This window comes from Coregonus lavaretus, assembly GCF_964263955.1.
Source record: "Coregonus lavaretus genome assembly, chromosome: 7".
Taxonomy (NCBI): domain Eukaryota; kingdom Metazoa; phylum Chordata; class Actinopteri; order Salmoniformes; family Salmonidae; genus Coregonus; species Coregonus lavaretus.
In genome coordinates, this window is record NC_139994.1 from 7,363,986 (window position 1) to 7,381,513 (window position 17,528).

The window sequence follows — 17,528 nt, forward strand, 5'->3', positions numbered from 1 at the left end:
TAGCAAGCCCAGACAAGGTAGTCCTAAATATATTGCTGTCAAGTAATGAATGCATTTCACATTACTGTTGGGTTTGCAATCATATTATAATGCTCACATGAAAGTGATACTGAATATATACTGAGTATACCAAACATTAGGAACACCTTCCTAATAGTGAGTTGCAACCCCCGTCCCCGCCTTTTGACCTCATAACAGCCTCAATTCATCAGGGCATGGACTCTATAAGGTGTCAAGCATTCTACGGGGATGCTGGCCCATGTTGACTTCAATGCTTCCCACAGTTGTGTCAAGTTGGCTGGATGTCCTTTGGGTGGTGGAGCATTCATGATACACACAGGAAACTGTTGCGCGTGAATAACCCAGCAGCGTTGCAGTTCTTGACACACTCAAACTGGTGCCCCTGGCACCTACTACCATACCCTATTATTCAAAGGCACTTAAATCTTTGGTCTTGACCATTCACCCTCTGAATGGCACACATACACAATCCTCAATTGTCTCAAGGCTTAAAAATCCTTCTTTAACCGGTCTCCTCCCCTTCATCTACACTGATTTTGAAATGGATTTAACAGATTACATCAATAAGGGATCATAGCTTTCACCTGGATTCACCAATCTATTTCATGGAAAGAGCAGGTGTTCTTCAAGCGGCTATATGTAACTTTTTGGGCGTCCTGACCAAATTCACATAGAATGTGTGTTATAGATCGGTCATTCTCATTGAAAGCAAGTCTTAATAAGCGGTAGATCTGTTCTATGTGCTCTATTTCTGTGCTTCCCATCTTACGTTTCCAGTCCTTTACTTTAAGGTTTCTGCACCAGCTTCAAACAGCTGAAAATACAATTATTTTTGGTTATGGAAAATATATTTCACAGCGGTTTAGATGGTACAACAATTTTCTACACTATACTTGTTTGTTTAGTCACATAAACTAAAATTAGGCAAACTATTTGAATTTTATCAACCAGGAAATGGCGCAGCGTTTCTGCAAAGTGCATCTTTAATGTTTTGTATACTCAGTGTATGTTCATGTCATTGTCACTCCAAAGTTCTTTAAATTTAGTAGAATAACGACAACGTTACAATGGAAATGTTATGTGTAAAATAGTTTGGCATTTTGCAACTAAACCTCCCTTGCCTGCACTGCTTTGTAACATCTTTTGCTTAGTTGTTTCAGTGGGCTGGCCGTCATCTGCTCAGTAATCAAAGTATTCCCATAGTTCGATTCTGCAGCCAGTTTTGTCAACAAGCTGTGGGCGTTGAGTTATGTTTTCGTTAGAAGAAGCCATGCTGTCGGCATTTTCTGTCTCTCGCTTGCTTCTCAAAAGTGGCTCGCGCTGTGTCAGCTGCAGCCTGCCTAGCTACTGCCCCCTTGAGAAGATTGACAAATTACTAGACAGACTCGATCCTCTCAATCCGTATATGACGCAAGACACATTTAACAGAAGTACAGAAAGTAACAAATTCTAGTACCTAAAAGTTTTTCATATTCTAGTATCGGGGGGGGGGGGGGGAAGGTACAGAAGTTTCGGTATACCGTGCAACACTAATGGCTAACAAATGTCTTTCTTTGGCCTGTTCTTTCTCCCCACCTTCATCTTCTGTCCCCTTTCTTCCCTTTCATCTGGACTCTTATCTTTCTTTCTCTCTACTTCTCACTTCTTCCATTTATTCTTGTCGTTCCTTTTCTGTCTTTTCCTGTTATCAGGAGGTTGAGTTACTGAATGGGCAGATCGATGGTGATGAAGCCAGAGAGGAACCCGTTCCCCTGACCCAGCTGGCTCTCAGTTCAGCACTAGAACAAGAGGTACATACAGCGAAGAGACAAAATAAAAATAAATGTGTCTTGGAATGTAGGCTAGCTAGATTACAAGTAGGCATGCCTTCATTTATCATACTATTTGCTCAGTGTGATGACCCTCATGTTTTGTGTGTAATAGGTGCTATGCTTGCCTTGTCACATGTTTTCATTGTGTGCATGTCACATGTTTTTCGTCACAGATTTTCCAGTGTTTGTTGACTGTGTGTGTTGTTGATTCCAGGGTTTGTTCACTAGCGGAGCTTCTCTCGCTTGCCCTGAGGACCCCCCTCCCCCTGCCATCGACATCCACCAGCACTGGAGCCACTTCCTGTCTCTACCCGTCTCTGAATTTGACGTAAGTGGTGTCGGTTGATGATGATGTCATGGTGATATTTGGCAATAGAGAAGGCGATTTGAAATAGTTAGTTAGGTAAAATGGTTCCCTTTGTCAGTCAGTTTCGGTACATACTATGGGGGAGTTGTATTCTTGTGACTTCAGTTGAAGGATCTACAATCACGCCTGAAAAGGCCAATGAAATTCGCGCCTCGCTGGAAGCCCCGCCTTCCACGGGTGATAAGCGTGAGGCTCAGATTCATTTCTTCAATTATTCTGCTCTTCACCTCGGTGTGAACAAGAACGATTCACGCTACTAAAACAAACAATTGGGAAACGAGACTGTCTTGTGTTGCGCCAACTAAACTGTCCCATAGTAGTAGAGCGTGCTCACGCCCTGGATGTTGTGTGCGGAAGGTTGTACTTGTTCTCATACGTTTTCGAATCACAAACAATTAGTTATTTTTTAATTTCCAGGCGCAATGATTAAGATGGCTAAGAAAACGACCGAGACGACGATGGCAAAGCCGGGTTCTGGGTCGAGATCATGCCCCAGTCAGGCAGTTATAGCATTTCTCTGAAAGATACTTACGCTCTGTGTATTTTGTCTCGGCTTGGAGCACGCTCAGGGGGCCCTCGCTCAAACCATTGTCACGTACTGCGTACAAACTCTCTGGAAACACGTGTAGCATTCTTGAGGAAGCTTGGAATTACCGATGGAAACTTTCCTTTCTTGGATGCCGGTACTTTGGCTGGGACCAAGGTGCAGGAAGCGGAGATGGAATAGGTGGTCGGAGCAAATGTCTTGTCTGCATGGGCTTGGGATATGCGGTGGCTACCTGTGCCCAACCCTGCTCCTGTGTGCTCTGTCACCAGTTATGGGAGGCTACTCGAAGAGAGAAGGCGGCCAGGTTCGGTGGGTGCCCCCCGCCGCCTGTGTCTGCCTTGGTCAAACACCGCTTGCCTCTCTTCCCAGACTTGTTGATGAAGAGTCCGGTCCCACTTCAGTGATCTGGTCCTACGTGGACTTTCGAGACTGGGCTAGCTAAACGAGCGCTGCATAGCGTGCTAGCCAAGTTGGGTAACTCGCTGAGGCGGACTAGCTACTGTATTACTAGCTATTACTGCCTCCCCTCAGTGGAGTTGCTGGGGTAGCTCTCTTGTTTAGTATACGTAGCGTTAAGTCGCTTGGTTATTCTAAACGGACCGTGCTGCAGTCAGTCTAGCTAGGCAAGCTATACGCTAAAAAGCCTCCTGGCTAACGTCGGCTAGCATGATTAACTTCTGGCGAATGAAACTTACTAGCTTTCCCCCGGCGTTATGGTAACCCCATTCCTATTTTCAGTTCCTGGAGTGAAGGAAACGGTGTTTGCGTGCTCCTCAGATGAAGAAGCAGCTCCCCCGAGCACTTGGCTGGGGTAACCCCCGGAGCGAGGGGCTTTGGCACGGGTCTGAGTGACCAGTGCACCCCTCCGCAAAGACATTGCTGTGACAACAGCAAACGGGCTACTACGTCAGCCATTGCCAGAGCCCCCCTGAGCACTTAAAGGGGCCGGGCTTCATGCAGGCTATGCAGTCTTACGGAAGCACAATGTATGTTGGAAGCTTGTCCATGTTTAATGCTGCCCCATCTGTTACCCCACATTCCACGGTGTTCACAGGGTTCAAGGTCTATATCAATCTCCCCACAGTGAGAGTGATAAGTTGGGTCACTGTCCACAAGGGGGCGACCCTCCCCCATAGGTGGCTCATTATTGGGATTCATTGCTGATTCCTACCTGTAGCTCACTAGTACCTATGAGGTGTCTAGGGATACAGGTTATGGGCTCTATAGGCGATGAGTTGTTTCTAGCGGAGTCAAAGGAACGAGCAGGGTTGGACACGACCACGCTGTATCCCACACTCCTGGGAATTAGATACAATTATGAATCGCCCATCTGTTACAACAGAAGGGGTCCGTTTTTCAGAGCTGTCTGTCCCATTCCCAGCTAGGTTACAAGGCGCTCTGTCGCCAGTACCTATGACTGGTCGTTATTAGTGTGGTGATGTAGTGTCCACTACGGTAGTCCTCTGTAGCTCAGCTGGTAGAGCACGGCGCTCTGTCGCCAGTACCTATGACTGGTCGATATTAGTGTGGTGATGTAGTGTCCACTACGGTAGTCCTCTGTAGCTCAGCTGGTAGAGCACGGCGCTTGTAACGCCAAGGTAGTGGGTTCGATCCCCGGGACCACCCATACACAAAAAAAATGTTATGCACGCATGACTGTAAATCGCTTTGGATAAAAGCGTCTGCTATATGGCTTATTATTATTATTATTATTATTATTATTATTATTATACTAAAGAATCACTTTGGAATCTGAAAAGACACGTATCCCAAAAGCATAATGGTGTACTTACTAGTACGTGCACATGCTAACAGAAAGGAATTAGGTGGGTAGATAGCTAAGTGTGTCATTGTAGCAAAGTATTTATAAACTAAACATCAGATCTATTAAAAGTTATATCTATATAATAGGCTATCATTGATTTTGGTCCAATAGGGCTAACATATTACCTAATTTAAGGAGCTTTCTGTTTTGATAGGGTTATTTTTTAAATTTAATTTCTGAATCCCTGCCCAGCCTAAAGAGTGGCCTGAAGGCTGTTTAGCATCCCCAGTGGCTTTACAAGCGCTGAAGGGGTATTCTCTGCTGCTGACCTTGTCTCCAGGCACCATCGCATGAGCCTGAAGCCAGACTCTGGCCAAACTCCTGTTTCTAAAAATGTATTCAAAGGCACCAAATGGTAGGTCCAGGTGGTCACACAAATAGATGGGTGTTGGTTAAATTGTGAATTTTTTTTATGAATGGAGCGAATTTGGAACGGCAGTTTTATTTATTTTTGTGAGCGAGGATAGGTTTTTAGAGGAATGGTTGGAAAGGACGTGGAGCTGCTTGCAAGCACGGCTCCGTGAGCGATGAGCGGGATTTCCGACGCTCAACTCCGCTCACATACTCTGGCTCTGACCAATGGCTCGCATGCGCAGTGTCGCCCTAGATCATATGACCAGTGACATCCGGGTACAGGCTATAATTTGTTGTGCGTACCCCACCCTTCTGCGTAGTCATCACTTCGACTGTTCCCCAGGCCTCAGCGACAGTTTTAAGGGAGGAAATATACTCTTGTCTCCAGAAACTGGCTATCCGAGTGGGTCCTATGAAGAAGATCCGGAACGGCTGGTACAGCCGATATTTCCTGGTTACGAAAAGGGACGGGACTTTGCGTCCCATTCTAAACCTACGGGCCCTCAGCAAGCACCTCAGTCTACAAACTCAGAATGATCAAAAGTCGCTGGCTATTACAGCGATTGGCTGGTGGTGGCAGAGTCCATAGGGAAAGCAGTTTTACACACATCCATGCTACTGTCCCATATTCAGTCTAGGCTTCATAAGAAACCAGAAAAATAGCTGTCGGACTCCATCTCAGCACATTCCGTTTCTGGGTATCGAACTAGACTCACTCACGTATCATGCTTTTCAATCCCCACGGAGGGTGCCCGGGTTCCGTCTCTGCTTAGGCAAATTTCAGCGGGGTTACAGTGCGTCTTCATCAGTTCCTATGCCTACTAGGGATGATTGCTTCTGTGATGGAAGTCGTTCCCGTGGGGCTTTTGTTGATACGGCCCTTCCAGCCACTCACCTGGACGCATCTCGCAGCCTAAACCGGTCGCTTCTGGGGTCCCTGTCAGGCCAACGGGCCAAGGCCCAGTAGTGGGACCCTCTGCTGTTGTCAGGGGACTCCCATGGGCTGAGTTGTATCCCGCAAGGTGATCACAAAAGACTCATCCACCCGAGGGTGGGGTGCACTGTACGAAGGTAACTCGATTCGGGGGGGGGGTATAGACAAATAAAAATTACCTGGAGTATCTGACGCTCAGGCGCTTTCCCCGTTTTTTGTCGGGCCGGCTTGTGCTGGTCAGAACCGACTATGTCAGTGGTGGCGTGCATCAACAGATGGGAGAGACTGTCTCTCTCCCTCCTAACCTTGGCTCGCTCCCTATTGCTGGGGAGCATTGCGCACATACTTTCGCTTTGGGCGACGCATGACCCCGGTTGCCTCAACTCTGTTGCAGAACTTTTATACAGGTTAGGACTCTCTCTCAGGAGTGGAGGCTCTCCCAGGTATGGGACATTTTTGGCAGGGCCGACGTAGACACTATAACCCAACGCAACTATACCAGTCGGAGAGGGGAGTGAACTACTGTGAACTGTTACTGCTTCTAAGGTGAGTGCTGAGTAGATAGAAGCTTGCCTGCTCAATAAAGAGCCAAAAATGCGCACTGGCCATATACTGTTGCGTGGAGTGTCGTGACAAACAATGGATGCTATGCCCAAATGTAAAGCAAGTCGTGTGCTAAGAACGTTCAAACTATGTGTTAACGTTACAGCAGTGAATCCCACAATATCTGATGTTATATTAGCTTTTTGCGAAGGGTATTCCTCAAGCTTTGTCATTCAAATGTTTTCAGAGACACTAAAAAAACATAGTAGGTTACAAAGTAGCGCTTCGTAGATACATTTTGATGTTTGGGTTGTCACTTGTCAGGAACTCGTCCAAATTCACAGTTCTATTTTTGTTTCATCAAACCAGAGGACATTTCTCCAAAAAGTACGATCTTTGTCCCCATGTGCAGTTGCATACCGTAGTCTGTCTTTTTTATGGCGGTTTTGGAGCTGTGGCTTCTTCCTTGCTGAGTGGCCTTTCAGGTTATGTCGATATAGGACTTGTTTTACTGTGGATATAGATACTTTTGTACCTGTTTCCTCCAGCATCTTCACAAGGTCCTTTGCTGTTGTTCTGGGATTGATTTGCACTTTTCGCACCAAAGTACGTTAATCTCTAGGAGACAGAACACGTCTCCTTCCTGAGCGGTATGACGGCTGCGTGGTCCCATGGTGTTTATACAGTGGGGGAAAAAAGTATTTAGTCAGCCACCAATTGTGCAAGTTCTCCCACTTAAAAAGATAAGAGAGGCCTGTAATTTTCATCATAGGTACACGTCAACTATGACAGACAAAATGAGAAAAAAAATCCAGAAAATCACATTGTAGGATTTTTTATGAATTTATTGGCAAATTATGGTGGAAAATAAGTATTTGGTCAATAACAAAAGTTTCTCAATACTTTGTTATATACCCTTTGTTGGCAATGACACAGGTCAAACGTTTTCTGTAAGTCTTCACAAGGTTTTCACACACTGTTGCTGGTATTTTGGCCCATTCCTCCATGCAGATCTCCTCTAGAGCAGTGATGTTTTGGGGCTGTCGCTGGGCAACACGGACTTTCAACTCCCTCCAAAGATTTTCTATGGGGTTGAGATCTGGAGACAGGCTAGGCCACTCCAGGACCTTGAAATGCTTCTTACGAAGCCACTCCTTCGTTGCCTGGGCGGTGTGTTTGGGATCATTGTCATGCTGAAAGACCCAGCCATGTTTCATCTTCAATGCCCTTGCTGATGGAAGGAGGTTTTCACTCAAAATCTCACGATACATGGCCCCATTCATTCTTTCCTTTACACGGATCAGACGTCCTGGTCCCTTTGCAGAAAAACAGCCCCAAAGTATTATGTTTCCACCCCCATGCTTCACAGTAGGTATAATAATAATAATAATAATAATAATAATAATAATATGCCATTTAGCAGACGCTTTTATCCAAAGCGACTTACAGTCATGTGCGCATAAAACATTTTTTTTGCGTATATAGAAGGTATGGTGTTCTTTGGATGCAACTCAGCATTCTTTGTCCTCCAAACACGACGAGTTGAGTTTTTACCCAAAAGTTCTATTTTGGTTTCATCTGACCATATGACATTCTCCCAATCATCTTCTGGATCATCCAAATGCACTCTAGCAAACTTCAGACGGGCCTGGACATGTACTGGCTTAAGCAGGGGGACACATCTGGCACTGCAGGATTTGAGTCCCTGGCGGCGTAGTGTGTTACTGATGGTAGGCTTTGTTACTTTGGTCCCAGCTCTCTGCAGGTCATTCACTAGGTCCCCCCGTGTGGTTCTGGGATTTTTGCTCACCGTTCTTGTGATCATTTTGACCCCACGGGGTGAGATCTTGCGTGGAGCCCCAGATCGAGGGAGATTATCAGTGGTCTTGTATGTCTTCCATTTCCTAATAATTGCTCCCACAGTTGATTTCTTCAAACCAAGCTGCTTACCTATTGCAGATTCAGTCTTCCCAGCCTGGTGCAGGTCTACAATTTTGTTTCTGGTGTCCTTTGACAGCTCTTTGGTCTTGGCCATAGTGGAGTTTGGAGTGTGACTGTTTGAGGTTGTGGACAGGTGTCATTTTTATACTGATAACAAGTTCAAACAGGTGCCATTAATACAGGTAACGAGTGGAGGACAGAGGAGCCTCTTAAAGAAGAAGTTACAGGTCTGTGAGTGCCAGAAATCTTGCTTGTTTGTAGGTGACCAAATACTTATTTTCCACCATAATTTGCAAATAAATTCATTCAAAATCCTACAATGTGATTTTCTGGAATTTTTTTCTCAATTTGTCTGTCATAGTTGATGTGTACCTATGATGAAAATTACAGGCCTCTCTCATCTTTTTAAGTGGGAGAACTTGCACAATTGGTGGCTGACTAAATACTTTTTTTCCCCACTGTATATCCTAGATTTAGGACACACTTCAAAATCTTTTCTCATAGGATTTGTTTTTTGACTGTCTTTTATGCCATTTAAACATTTATGCGTTTCTATGGGCTTTAATAGTAATGGTATGACCATCTTAAAACAATTCCAAATGTCAACTTATCACCCCCAACGTCTTAGACTCTAAGGAATTAAGCACAATCCATACAGAAAACATTTATTATTTTCACTCCAGCTATAAGAATAAAAATATTGGCAGATATAGAAGGTATCTGTGAATATTCCACTCTAAAATCTGAAAAGGTATCGGATTCCAGAAATATGAGTCGGGCTCTAGACGACATTGCTCGTTGAGGGCCCCTCGGACCCTCCTTTACACGTTTCCGCCAGTGGTTCTGATTCAGCCCACATTGGAGTGGGTACGCCGGTAGGGCTTACCATTGAGTCTTGTGGCTCCCCATTGGCCCAGGCAACCTTGGTTTGCGGAGATCATTTGCCTTTCAGGCAGGGACACGTGGAAATTCCCGTTGTCCCAGGCGCACGGGCAGGTTTGGCAATCGAGGCTGGAGATTTGGTTCCCATGGGCCTGGCTCCTGAGAGGGCTGATCTGATGGCTAGAGGTTTACCTCCAAAAGTTATTGCTACCATTGTCTGCAAGGGTTGTAGAGGGCTGTATGTGTATACGTGGCAAGCGTTTGAGCTCTGGTGCCAAGATAATGGACTTTTCAGTGCTCTGTGAGGGACATCCTTATGTTCCTACAGGAGCTTTTTAAGCATTCTCCTCTTGAAAAGCGGTCTCAGCATGTAATGTGGGAATTGACGGAACCCCACCCGGGGCTCATCCCCTGGTGGTGCATTTCCTGAAAGGTGTACGTCGTTTTAGACCGGTCTCTAAACCTTGGCACTGGTTTTGGAGGCACTGAGTGCGGCCCCCTTTGAGCATCTGGAGTCAGTGGATGTGAAGATCCTCTCCTAAAAAAACTCCCTGCTTTGGCCTCGGCTAAACGTGTTGGGGACCTCCACGTGTTATCCGTACACCGTTCCTGTACCGAGTTCGCCACTGGCGACTCTAAGGTGACGTTGCGGCCTTCGGCCCAAAAGTCATGGCTATGTCCTACAGGTCCTCAGCTTTTGAGCTATTTCCCTTTTCACCTCATCTTTTTGCTTCTGAGGAGCAACAGAGGTTACATGCCCTGTGTCCTGTGCCAGCTTTACGCACGTACATTGAACAAACACAGGATATCTGGTTATTCACCAACTGGTTTCGCTAATCCAGCTCACGGCAGGGCAGTATCTAAGCAGCGTCTCTCCCACCGGATTGTGGAGGCTATCTCCCTGGCATATAGCAACAAGGGGCAGGGGTCTGGCAGCGTCTTGGAGTTGTTTTAAAGGATTGACTATAAGAGATATTTGTGCTGCGGCGAGATGGGCATCACCACACACTTTTGTGAGGTTTTATTGCTTGGATGTAACTGCTCCCAGTATAGCACACAGTGTGCTTACGGCCGGGACAGGGGAAAGTCACTAGGCAGTGCGCTGTGTGTGTAATACCCAGACTTTCCGTTGGGGTCGGCTTGGGGCGTGATTATATTTCCCCATAGTATGTTGTACTGAAGTTGACTGACTGAAAGAGAGCGTAGAGTTAAGACTATAACTACTATTCCCTAAAGGAGGGAAACGAGGTACAACACCTGTTTGTCTCCGTACCGCCTGTTCCTGGGCTCGGTAAAGAGCGGTATTAAATTGATGGAATTATTCAGAGCCTCACGCTTATCACCTGTGGAAGGCAGGGCTTCCAGCAAGGTGCGGATTTCATTGGCCTTGTCAGGCGGGATTGTAGATCCTTCAACCGAAGTCGCAAGAGTGCGACTCACCCATAGTATGTTGTACCTCATTTCCCTCCTTCAGGGAACTGTAGTTATAGTCATAACGCTACGTTAGGGTGTTAGGATTTACCTGTGAGATGCTGTGATGTACCTGGGAGCTGCTGGGATGTACCTGGGAGCTGCTGGGATGTACCTGGGAATTGCTGGGATGTACCTGGGAGCTGCAGGGATGTACCTGGGAGCTGCTGGGATGTACCTGGGAATTGCTGGGATGTACCTGGGAGCTGCAGGGATGTACCTGGGAGCTGCTGGGATATACCAGGGAGCTGCTGGGATGTACCTGGGAGCTGCAGGGATGTACCTGGGAGCTGCAGGGATGTACCTGGGAGCTGCAGGGATGTACCTGGGAGCTGCTGTGATGTACCTGGGAATTGCTGGGATGTACCTGGGAGCTACTGGGATATACCAGGGAGCTGCTGGGATGTACCTGGGAGCTGCAGGGATGTACCTGGGAGCTGCTGGGATGTACCTGGGAGCTGCAGGGATGTACCTGGGAGATAGTGTCCTGTGAGCTACTGTGACTTACCTGGGAGATACTGTGTTCTGTGATTTACCAGGGAGATACTGTTTTCTGTGAGCTACTGTGATTTACCTGTAATACTGTGTTCTGCTCTTTGTATTTCAGGCCGGTCAGGGTGTCTTTTTATAATATGTGTGTTTTGTCTTATCCAGGATTTAGACCCGCTGGTTCCTCAGCAGCTGTCTGACCTCGACGCCAGCATCTCCAGCGCCATCAGCCAGGACGTCAGTCTTCGCGATGCAATGGTAACAGGTTCCACCTACGATATGATCCCACCGAGGGGAGGAGTCAGGACCCTGGTAGCCAGGCAACCAAGAGGGCCCCTTTTCCGACTAGAGTCCACAAACTCCTCCAACTCTGACTCGTCACCAGGGACGACCACAGGGCTGGCCGCACTACCGTTTACCGCAGTGGTCAACGGAACGCATAACGGAACATTGTCCCATGGTGCACTAGGAGGCTGTCTGGACGAGGCAGTGTTTGACCAGATCAACCTACTGGGGCTGGAGGGCTGCTTGGACACCATGGACGCCCAGCTGCTGGGGAATCTACAGGGCATCGACCCTTGTATCCTGGAGGACCTCGACTCAGACTCCGGCCTCTCTCTGGAGAGCAGCTCTCGAGGCCCGACCTCCCCGGGTGAGTTGGAAGACTTCTGGGGCTGCTTTAGAAAGGTGCAATGTTCAGATAGGGGACATAATGATCCTCTGCTTTGCAAGAGAAGGGATCTCTTCAACCCTAGCCTATAGATCACACACATCTGCAACATTCTAAACATTGCACCCTTCTGAATAGCTAGTTGAGCATACTACATCTCCATTCTAAAGTAGCTTACATATTCCTATGTACATTTGACTCCCCAGGTGCGTCTGAGGTGTCGTCAGCGTCTTCTAGTTCATTCTGTGAGGACGAGGGCGGAGCTATGGGCTACAGCAGCGAGGCGGACTCCCTCCCCTCCAAGGGCATCGCAGAGTACGACACAACATGGTCGCCTGTGGACCTCAGTGAGAGCGTGTGGCACGACCACAGCTACTCCTCCCCAGCCTTCTCCCACCCATCAGCCACCATGTTCCCCCACAAAGCCATCAAACAGGAGCCTCTCAGCGACGAAGATGACGACAGGGAGGATTACGAAGATCGAGAGCTTAGCCGCGACGAACTTCGTGCCCGGGCGTTGCACGTCCCGTTCTCCGCGACAGAGATCGTCAGCATGCCCGTGGAAGAGTTCCTGGAGCTGCTGGAGGGGCGTGGCCTATCTGCAGCCCAGGTCACCCTCCTGAGGGACATCCGGAGGCGAGGGAAGAACAAGCTTGCAGCACAGAACTGCCGCAAGCGCAAGCTGGACGCCATCACAGGGCTCCAGGAGGAGGTGGAGAGGCTTCAGGCCCAGAGGAACAGGCTGCTCAGGGAGAGGCAGCACACGGCCAAGGCTCTGGGCGCCGTGGGCCAACGCATGGAGCACCTCTCCAGGGACGTCCTTTCCAGGCTGAGGGACGACTCAGGACGACCCCTGACCCCAGAGCGATACACCCTGCAGTGCGGGGCCAATGGGAGGGTCTTGGTGCAGCAGATCAGGCGGTCTGGTGTTGCCACGACGACAGCTGGAGGTAAAACGGACAAGAGGAAGAAGGAGAAAAAGCCTTGATGCAGCAAGGGCTGCTGGGACTTGAAGTTTTAAGGATGTGTTATTGTTTTTTCTGAACTTATGGGCCAGATTCTGGTCATGTGACTGTGTTTCCGGATCTTTCTCTTCCTTCTTGTCTGGACTTTCCGACCTTGGGAGCCTAAAAGGACAGAAACGCAGAAAAAAATTACACCCAAAAACGTGCATGTAAATACAAATAATACAGAATATGTGTGAATGATTGAGATTTTTTTTCTGGAAAAACAAACGTAGCTCAAACACTGGACTCTAATGGTTTCTCGCTATATAAATGAAAGGGTTTTATTATCATTAAATTATTTCTTACAAGGAGAATTGTAGTATTTCCTACTAAAATAAATTAGAGGCTAGTTAAAAAGAATGGAACTCCAATTCTATAGCTTAAAGGCCCAATGCAGACGTATTTTTATATCAATATCAAATAACACCAGGCAAGTTGAAACTCCACCCATGCAAAACCTGCTGATTAGAAGGTCCTGTGTAGATTTTACACCAGCATCTCTGAGAAAATAACACTGATCACATTTTTTCACACTTTTACAGTGTTTCATCAGCTGTTGTACAATATGATACAAGACACAGGAAGAACTGAATTTTGACTGCACTGGGCCTTTAACCTCAACTGGAAATTGATAGCAGTTTTTTGGCATCTATTGATAAAGATTTCTTAACATTCTGAAAAGTTGTCAATCAATCAATCAAATGTATTTATAAAGCCCTTTTTACATCAGCAGATGTCACAAAGTGCTATACAGAAACCCAGCCTAAAACCCCAAACTGCAAGCAATGCAGATGTAGAAGACTGACGTTCCCCAATAGATCCTAGTTCTGGAGTTGTAAATTGAAATTCTTTAAAAACTGAATTTAACTGGCGACATGTTAGACATGTCATTTGAAATATAAGACATTTGAGATGTTACATTTCCAAAACAAATTTTATACACGGATGTAGCTATTGCTTTATGTATGATTTTATTCAAAATAATCTTTTTTTAAGCACTGTATGCTTCCTCCCTTTGATATTTTGAAACAGGGCTTTGAGTCTGATGGTTTTCATTCTACCTCACAACTACAACGGATTTATATGGATGATTTGGGCATATTTTGGGAGAGACCATTTTTTTATTCCATGGGGTTGGGGAACACAAGTGCACTCAAGTCACTGCAAATGCTTCACTGTAGGTCAAGGTTGGTGAAACAACTGACCTAACCCCCCTCAACTTCGTGAAACAATGCATTCACCCACTTTTGTGTTCAGAGGTAAAGTGTGTTTGTATGTATGTATGTATGTATGTATTATTTGAGAAATGCTCACCGAGATTGAAGAAAATGTGTACTGAAAGATAAAACAGAAAAAAGTATACTGTGCAGAGTTATACAAGAAACAGTCAGAGGTAGGTTATATAGTACCTACATCAAGCAAGTAAAGATTTTCTTTACGTCTCAGAAGTTAGTTTTGCCTTGGACAAAACCAATCCAATTCCCAGGCTGAACAGTTATTTTATTTTTATTAGGCACTTTTAGTTTTGTCTGTGTGTGTGTTTCTGATTGCCATGTGTGTTGGAATAAATGAGGCTGAAATGAATTTTTACAAATCCATAAAATAAAAAAAATGGTGTTTTGTTTTCCCTTTGATTGTTTTATATATAAACATGGCTCTGTTGCTCAACTGGGATTGATTGTGTTAAAGCTGTACGGGGAAGGGTATTGAAAACTGAGTTATGCGACTTAAATCTCATTTTTCTAAGAGCACTAATGATGTTCTTGGTGACATGGTTCTTTCCTAAGAAAAAAAATAAAATGGTTAACAAAACTAAGTTGTCTGTGTTAGGTGTTTGGTCTGAACACTTCTATGTGGAATCCTATCTACGGCATGTTTTTCCCACCTCTCAATATCCACACAGGCTACTGTACTGGAGCAGGGCCCGGTTTCATGGTTCTATTGATAAACTTAACCTTAAAGTTACATTATTTCCAAAAACTATATTTTGGTATTTAATTACTCCAATGTTGACAGTCCCAAAATGTTATGCTTATCAGCAATCACGTTTAAAAGATATGAAACTTTCAAAATACAGAAATCCTCCCTGTATGATACATTTTGCATCATATGATGCAAAATGCATCATATGGGGATGATTGCTGTATTTTGAAAGTTGCTTTTGGTCATTCCAAAATCATGGGCATTGACATATGTAAAAATGTATGCACACATGACTGTAAGTCGCTTTGGATAAAAGCGTCTGCTAAATGGCTTATTATTATTATTATTATTATTATTATTATATGGAGTTAGTCCCCCTTTTGCTGCTATAACAGCCTCCACTCTTCTGGGAAGGCTTTCCACTAGATGTTGGAACATTGCTGCGGGGACTTGATTCCATTCAGCCACGAGCATTCGTGAGGTCGGGCACTGATTTTGGGCGATTAGGCCTGGCTCGCAGTTGCCGTTCCAATTCATCCCCAAGGTGTTCGACAGGGTTGAGGTTAGGGCTCTGTGCAGGCCAGTCAAGTTCTTCCACACAGATCTCGACAAACCATTTATGTACGGACCTCGCGTTGTGCACGGGAGCATTGTCATGCTGAACCAGGAAAGGGCCTTCCCCAAACTGTTGCCACCAAGTTGGAAGCAGAATTGTTTAGAATGTAATTGTATAGTGTAGCGTTAAGATTTCCCTTCACTGGAACTAAGGGGCCTAGCCCAAACCATAAAAAACAGCCCCAGACCATTATTCCTCCTCCACCAAACTTTATAGTTTGCACTTGCATTGGAGCAGGTAGCGTACTCCTGGCATCCGCCAAACCCAGATTTGTCCGTCAGACTGCCAGATGGTGAAGCGTGATTCATCACTCCAGAGAACGCGTTTCCACTGCTCCAGAGTCCAATGGCGGCAAGCTTTACACCACTCCAGCCGACGCTTGGCATTGCGCTTGGTGATCTTAGGCTTGTGTGCGGCTGCTCGGCCATGGAAACCCATTTCATGAAGCTCCCAACAAACAGTTTGTGTGCTGACGTTGCTTCCAGAGGCAGTTTGGAACTCTGCAGTGAGTGTTGCAACTGAGGACAGACGGTTTTTACGTGCTACGCGCTTCAGCACGTTGGTCCCATTCTGTGAGCTTGTGTGGCCTACTCTAGCAGGGCAGAAATTTGACGAACTGACTTGTTGGAAAGGTGGCATCCAATGACGGTGCCACATTGAAAGTCACTGGGCTCTTCAGTAAGGCCATTCTACTGCCAATGTTTGTCTATGGCAATTGCATGGCTGTGTGCTTGATTTTATACACCTGTCAGCAACGGGTGTAGACCTTACAGTGAAATGTTTATTTACAAGCCCTTAACCAACATTGCAGTTTTAAGAAAGAATACCAAAAAAAATCACTAACAAATACAATATAAAATACTACGAAATAAAAGTAACAAATAATTAAAGAGCAGCAGTAAAAATAACAATAGCGAGGCTATATACAGGGGGTACCGGTACCGAGTCAATGTGTGGGGGCATCGGTTAGTCGAGGTAATTGAGGTAATATGTACATGTAGGTAAAGTTATTAAAGTGACTATGCATAGATAATAAACAGAGAGTAGAAGGGGGGGGGGGCAATGCAAATAGTCTGGGTAGCCATTTGATTAGATGTTCAGGAGTCTTTTGGCTTGGGGGTAGAAGCTGTTGAAAAGCTTCATGGACCTAGACTTGGCACTCAGGTACCGCTTGCTGTGCGGTAGCAGAGAGAACAGTCTATGACTAGGGTGGCTGGAGTCTTTGACAATTTTTAGGGCCTTCCTCTGACACTGCCTGGTATAGAGGTCCTGGATGGCAGGAAGCTTGGCCCCAGTGATGTACTGGGCCGTACGCACCACCCTCTGTAGTGCCTTGCAGTCAGAGGCCGAGCAGTTGCCATACCAGTCAGGATGCTCTCGATGATGCAGCTGTAGAACCTTTTGAGGATCTGAGGACCCATGCCAAATATTTTCAGTCTCCTTAGGGGGATGCCCTCTTCACGACTGTCTTGATGTGCTTGGACCATGTTAGTTTGTTGGTGATGTGGACACCAAGGAACTTGAAGCTCTCAACCTGCTCCACTACAGCCCTGTCGATGAGAATGGGGTCGTGCACGGTCCTCTTCTTTTTCCAGTAGTCCACAATCATCTCCTTTGTCTTGATCACGTTGAGGGAGAGGTTGTTGTCCTGCCACCACACGGCCAGGTCTCTGACCTCCTCCCTAAAGGCTCTCTCGTTGTTGTCGGTGATCAGGCCTACCACTGTTGTGTCATCGGCAAAACTTAATGATGGTGTTGGAGTCGTGCCTGGCCATGCAGTCATGAGTGAACAGGGAGTAGAGTAGGGGACTGAGCACGCACCCCTGAGCGGCCCCCGTGTTGAGGATCAGCGTGGCGGATGAGTTGTTACCTACCCTTACCACCTGGGGGCAGGCCGTCAGGAACTCCAGGATCCAGTTGCAGAGGGAGGTGTTTAGTCCCAGGTTCCTTAGCTTAGTGATGAGCTTTGAGGGCACTATGGTGTTGAACGCTGAGCTGTAGTCAAGGAATAGGATTCTCACATAGGTGTTCCTTTTGTCCAGGTGTGAAAGGACAGTGTGGAGCGCAATAGAGATTGCATCATTTCTTGGGGCGGTATGCAAATTGGAGTGGGTCTAGGGTTTCTGGG

General features: G+C 46.3%; 1 protein-coding gene across 1 annotated transcript in view; it reads left to right on the forward strand.

Annotated features, from left to right (window-relative positions):
- LOC311132394 (endoplasmic reticulum membrane sensor NFE2L1-like) overlaps positions 1-14,645 on the forward strand; it is a 35,331-nt gene extending 20,686 nt beyond the window's left edge. The window contains exons 2-5 of the mRNA XM_084165666.1: positions 1,713-1,811; positions 2,047-2,160; positions 11,350-11,836; positions 12,061-14,645. Of these exons, the coding sequence (XP_084021792.1) occupies positions 1,713-1,811; positions 2,047-2,160; positions 11,350-11,836; positions 12,061-12,842 (1,482 nt within the window). The 3' untranslated portion in view covers positions 12,843-14,645. The remainder of the gene's footprint in view (positions 1-1,712; positions 1,812-2,046; positions 2,161-11,349; positions 11,837-12,060) is intronic.
- The last annotated feature ends 2,883 nt before the right edge of the window (positions 14,646-17,528 follow it).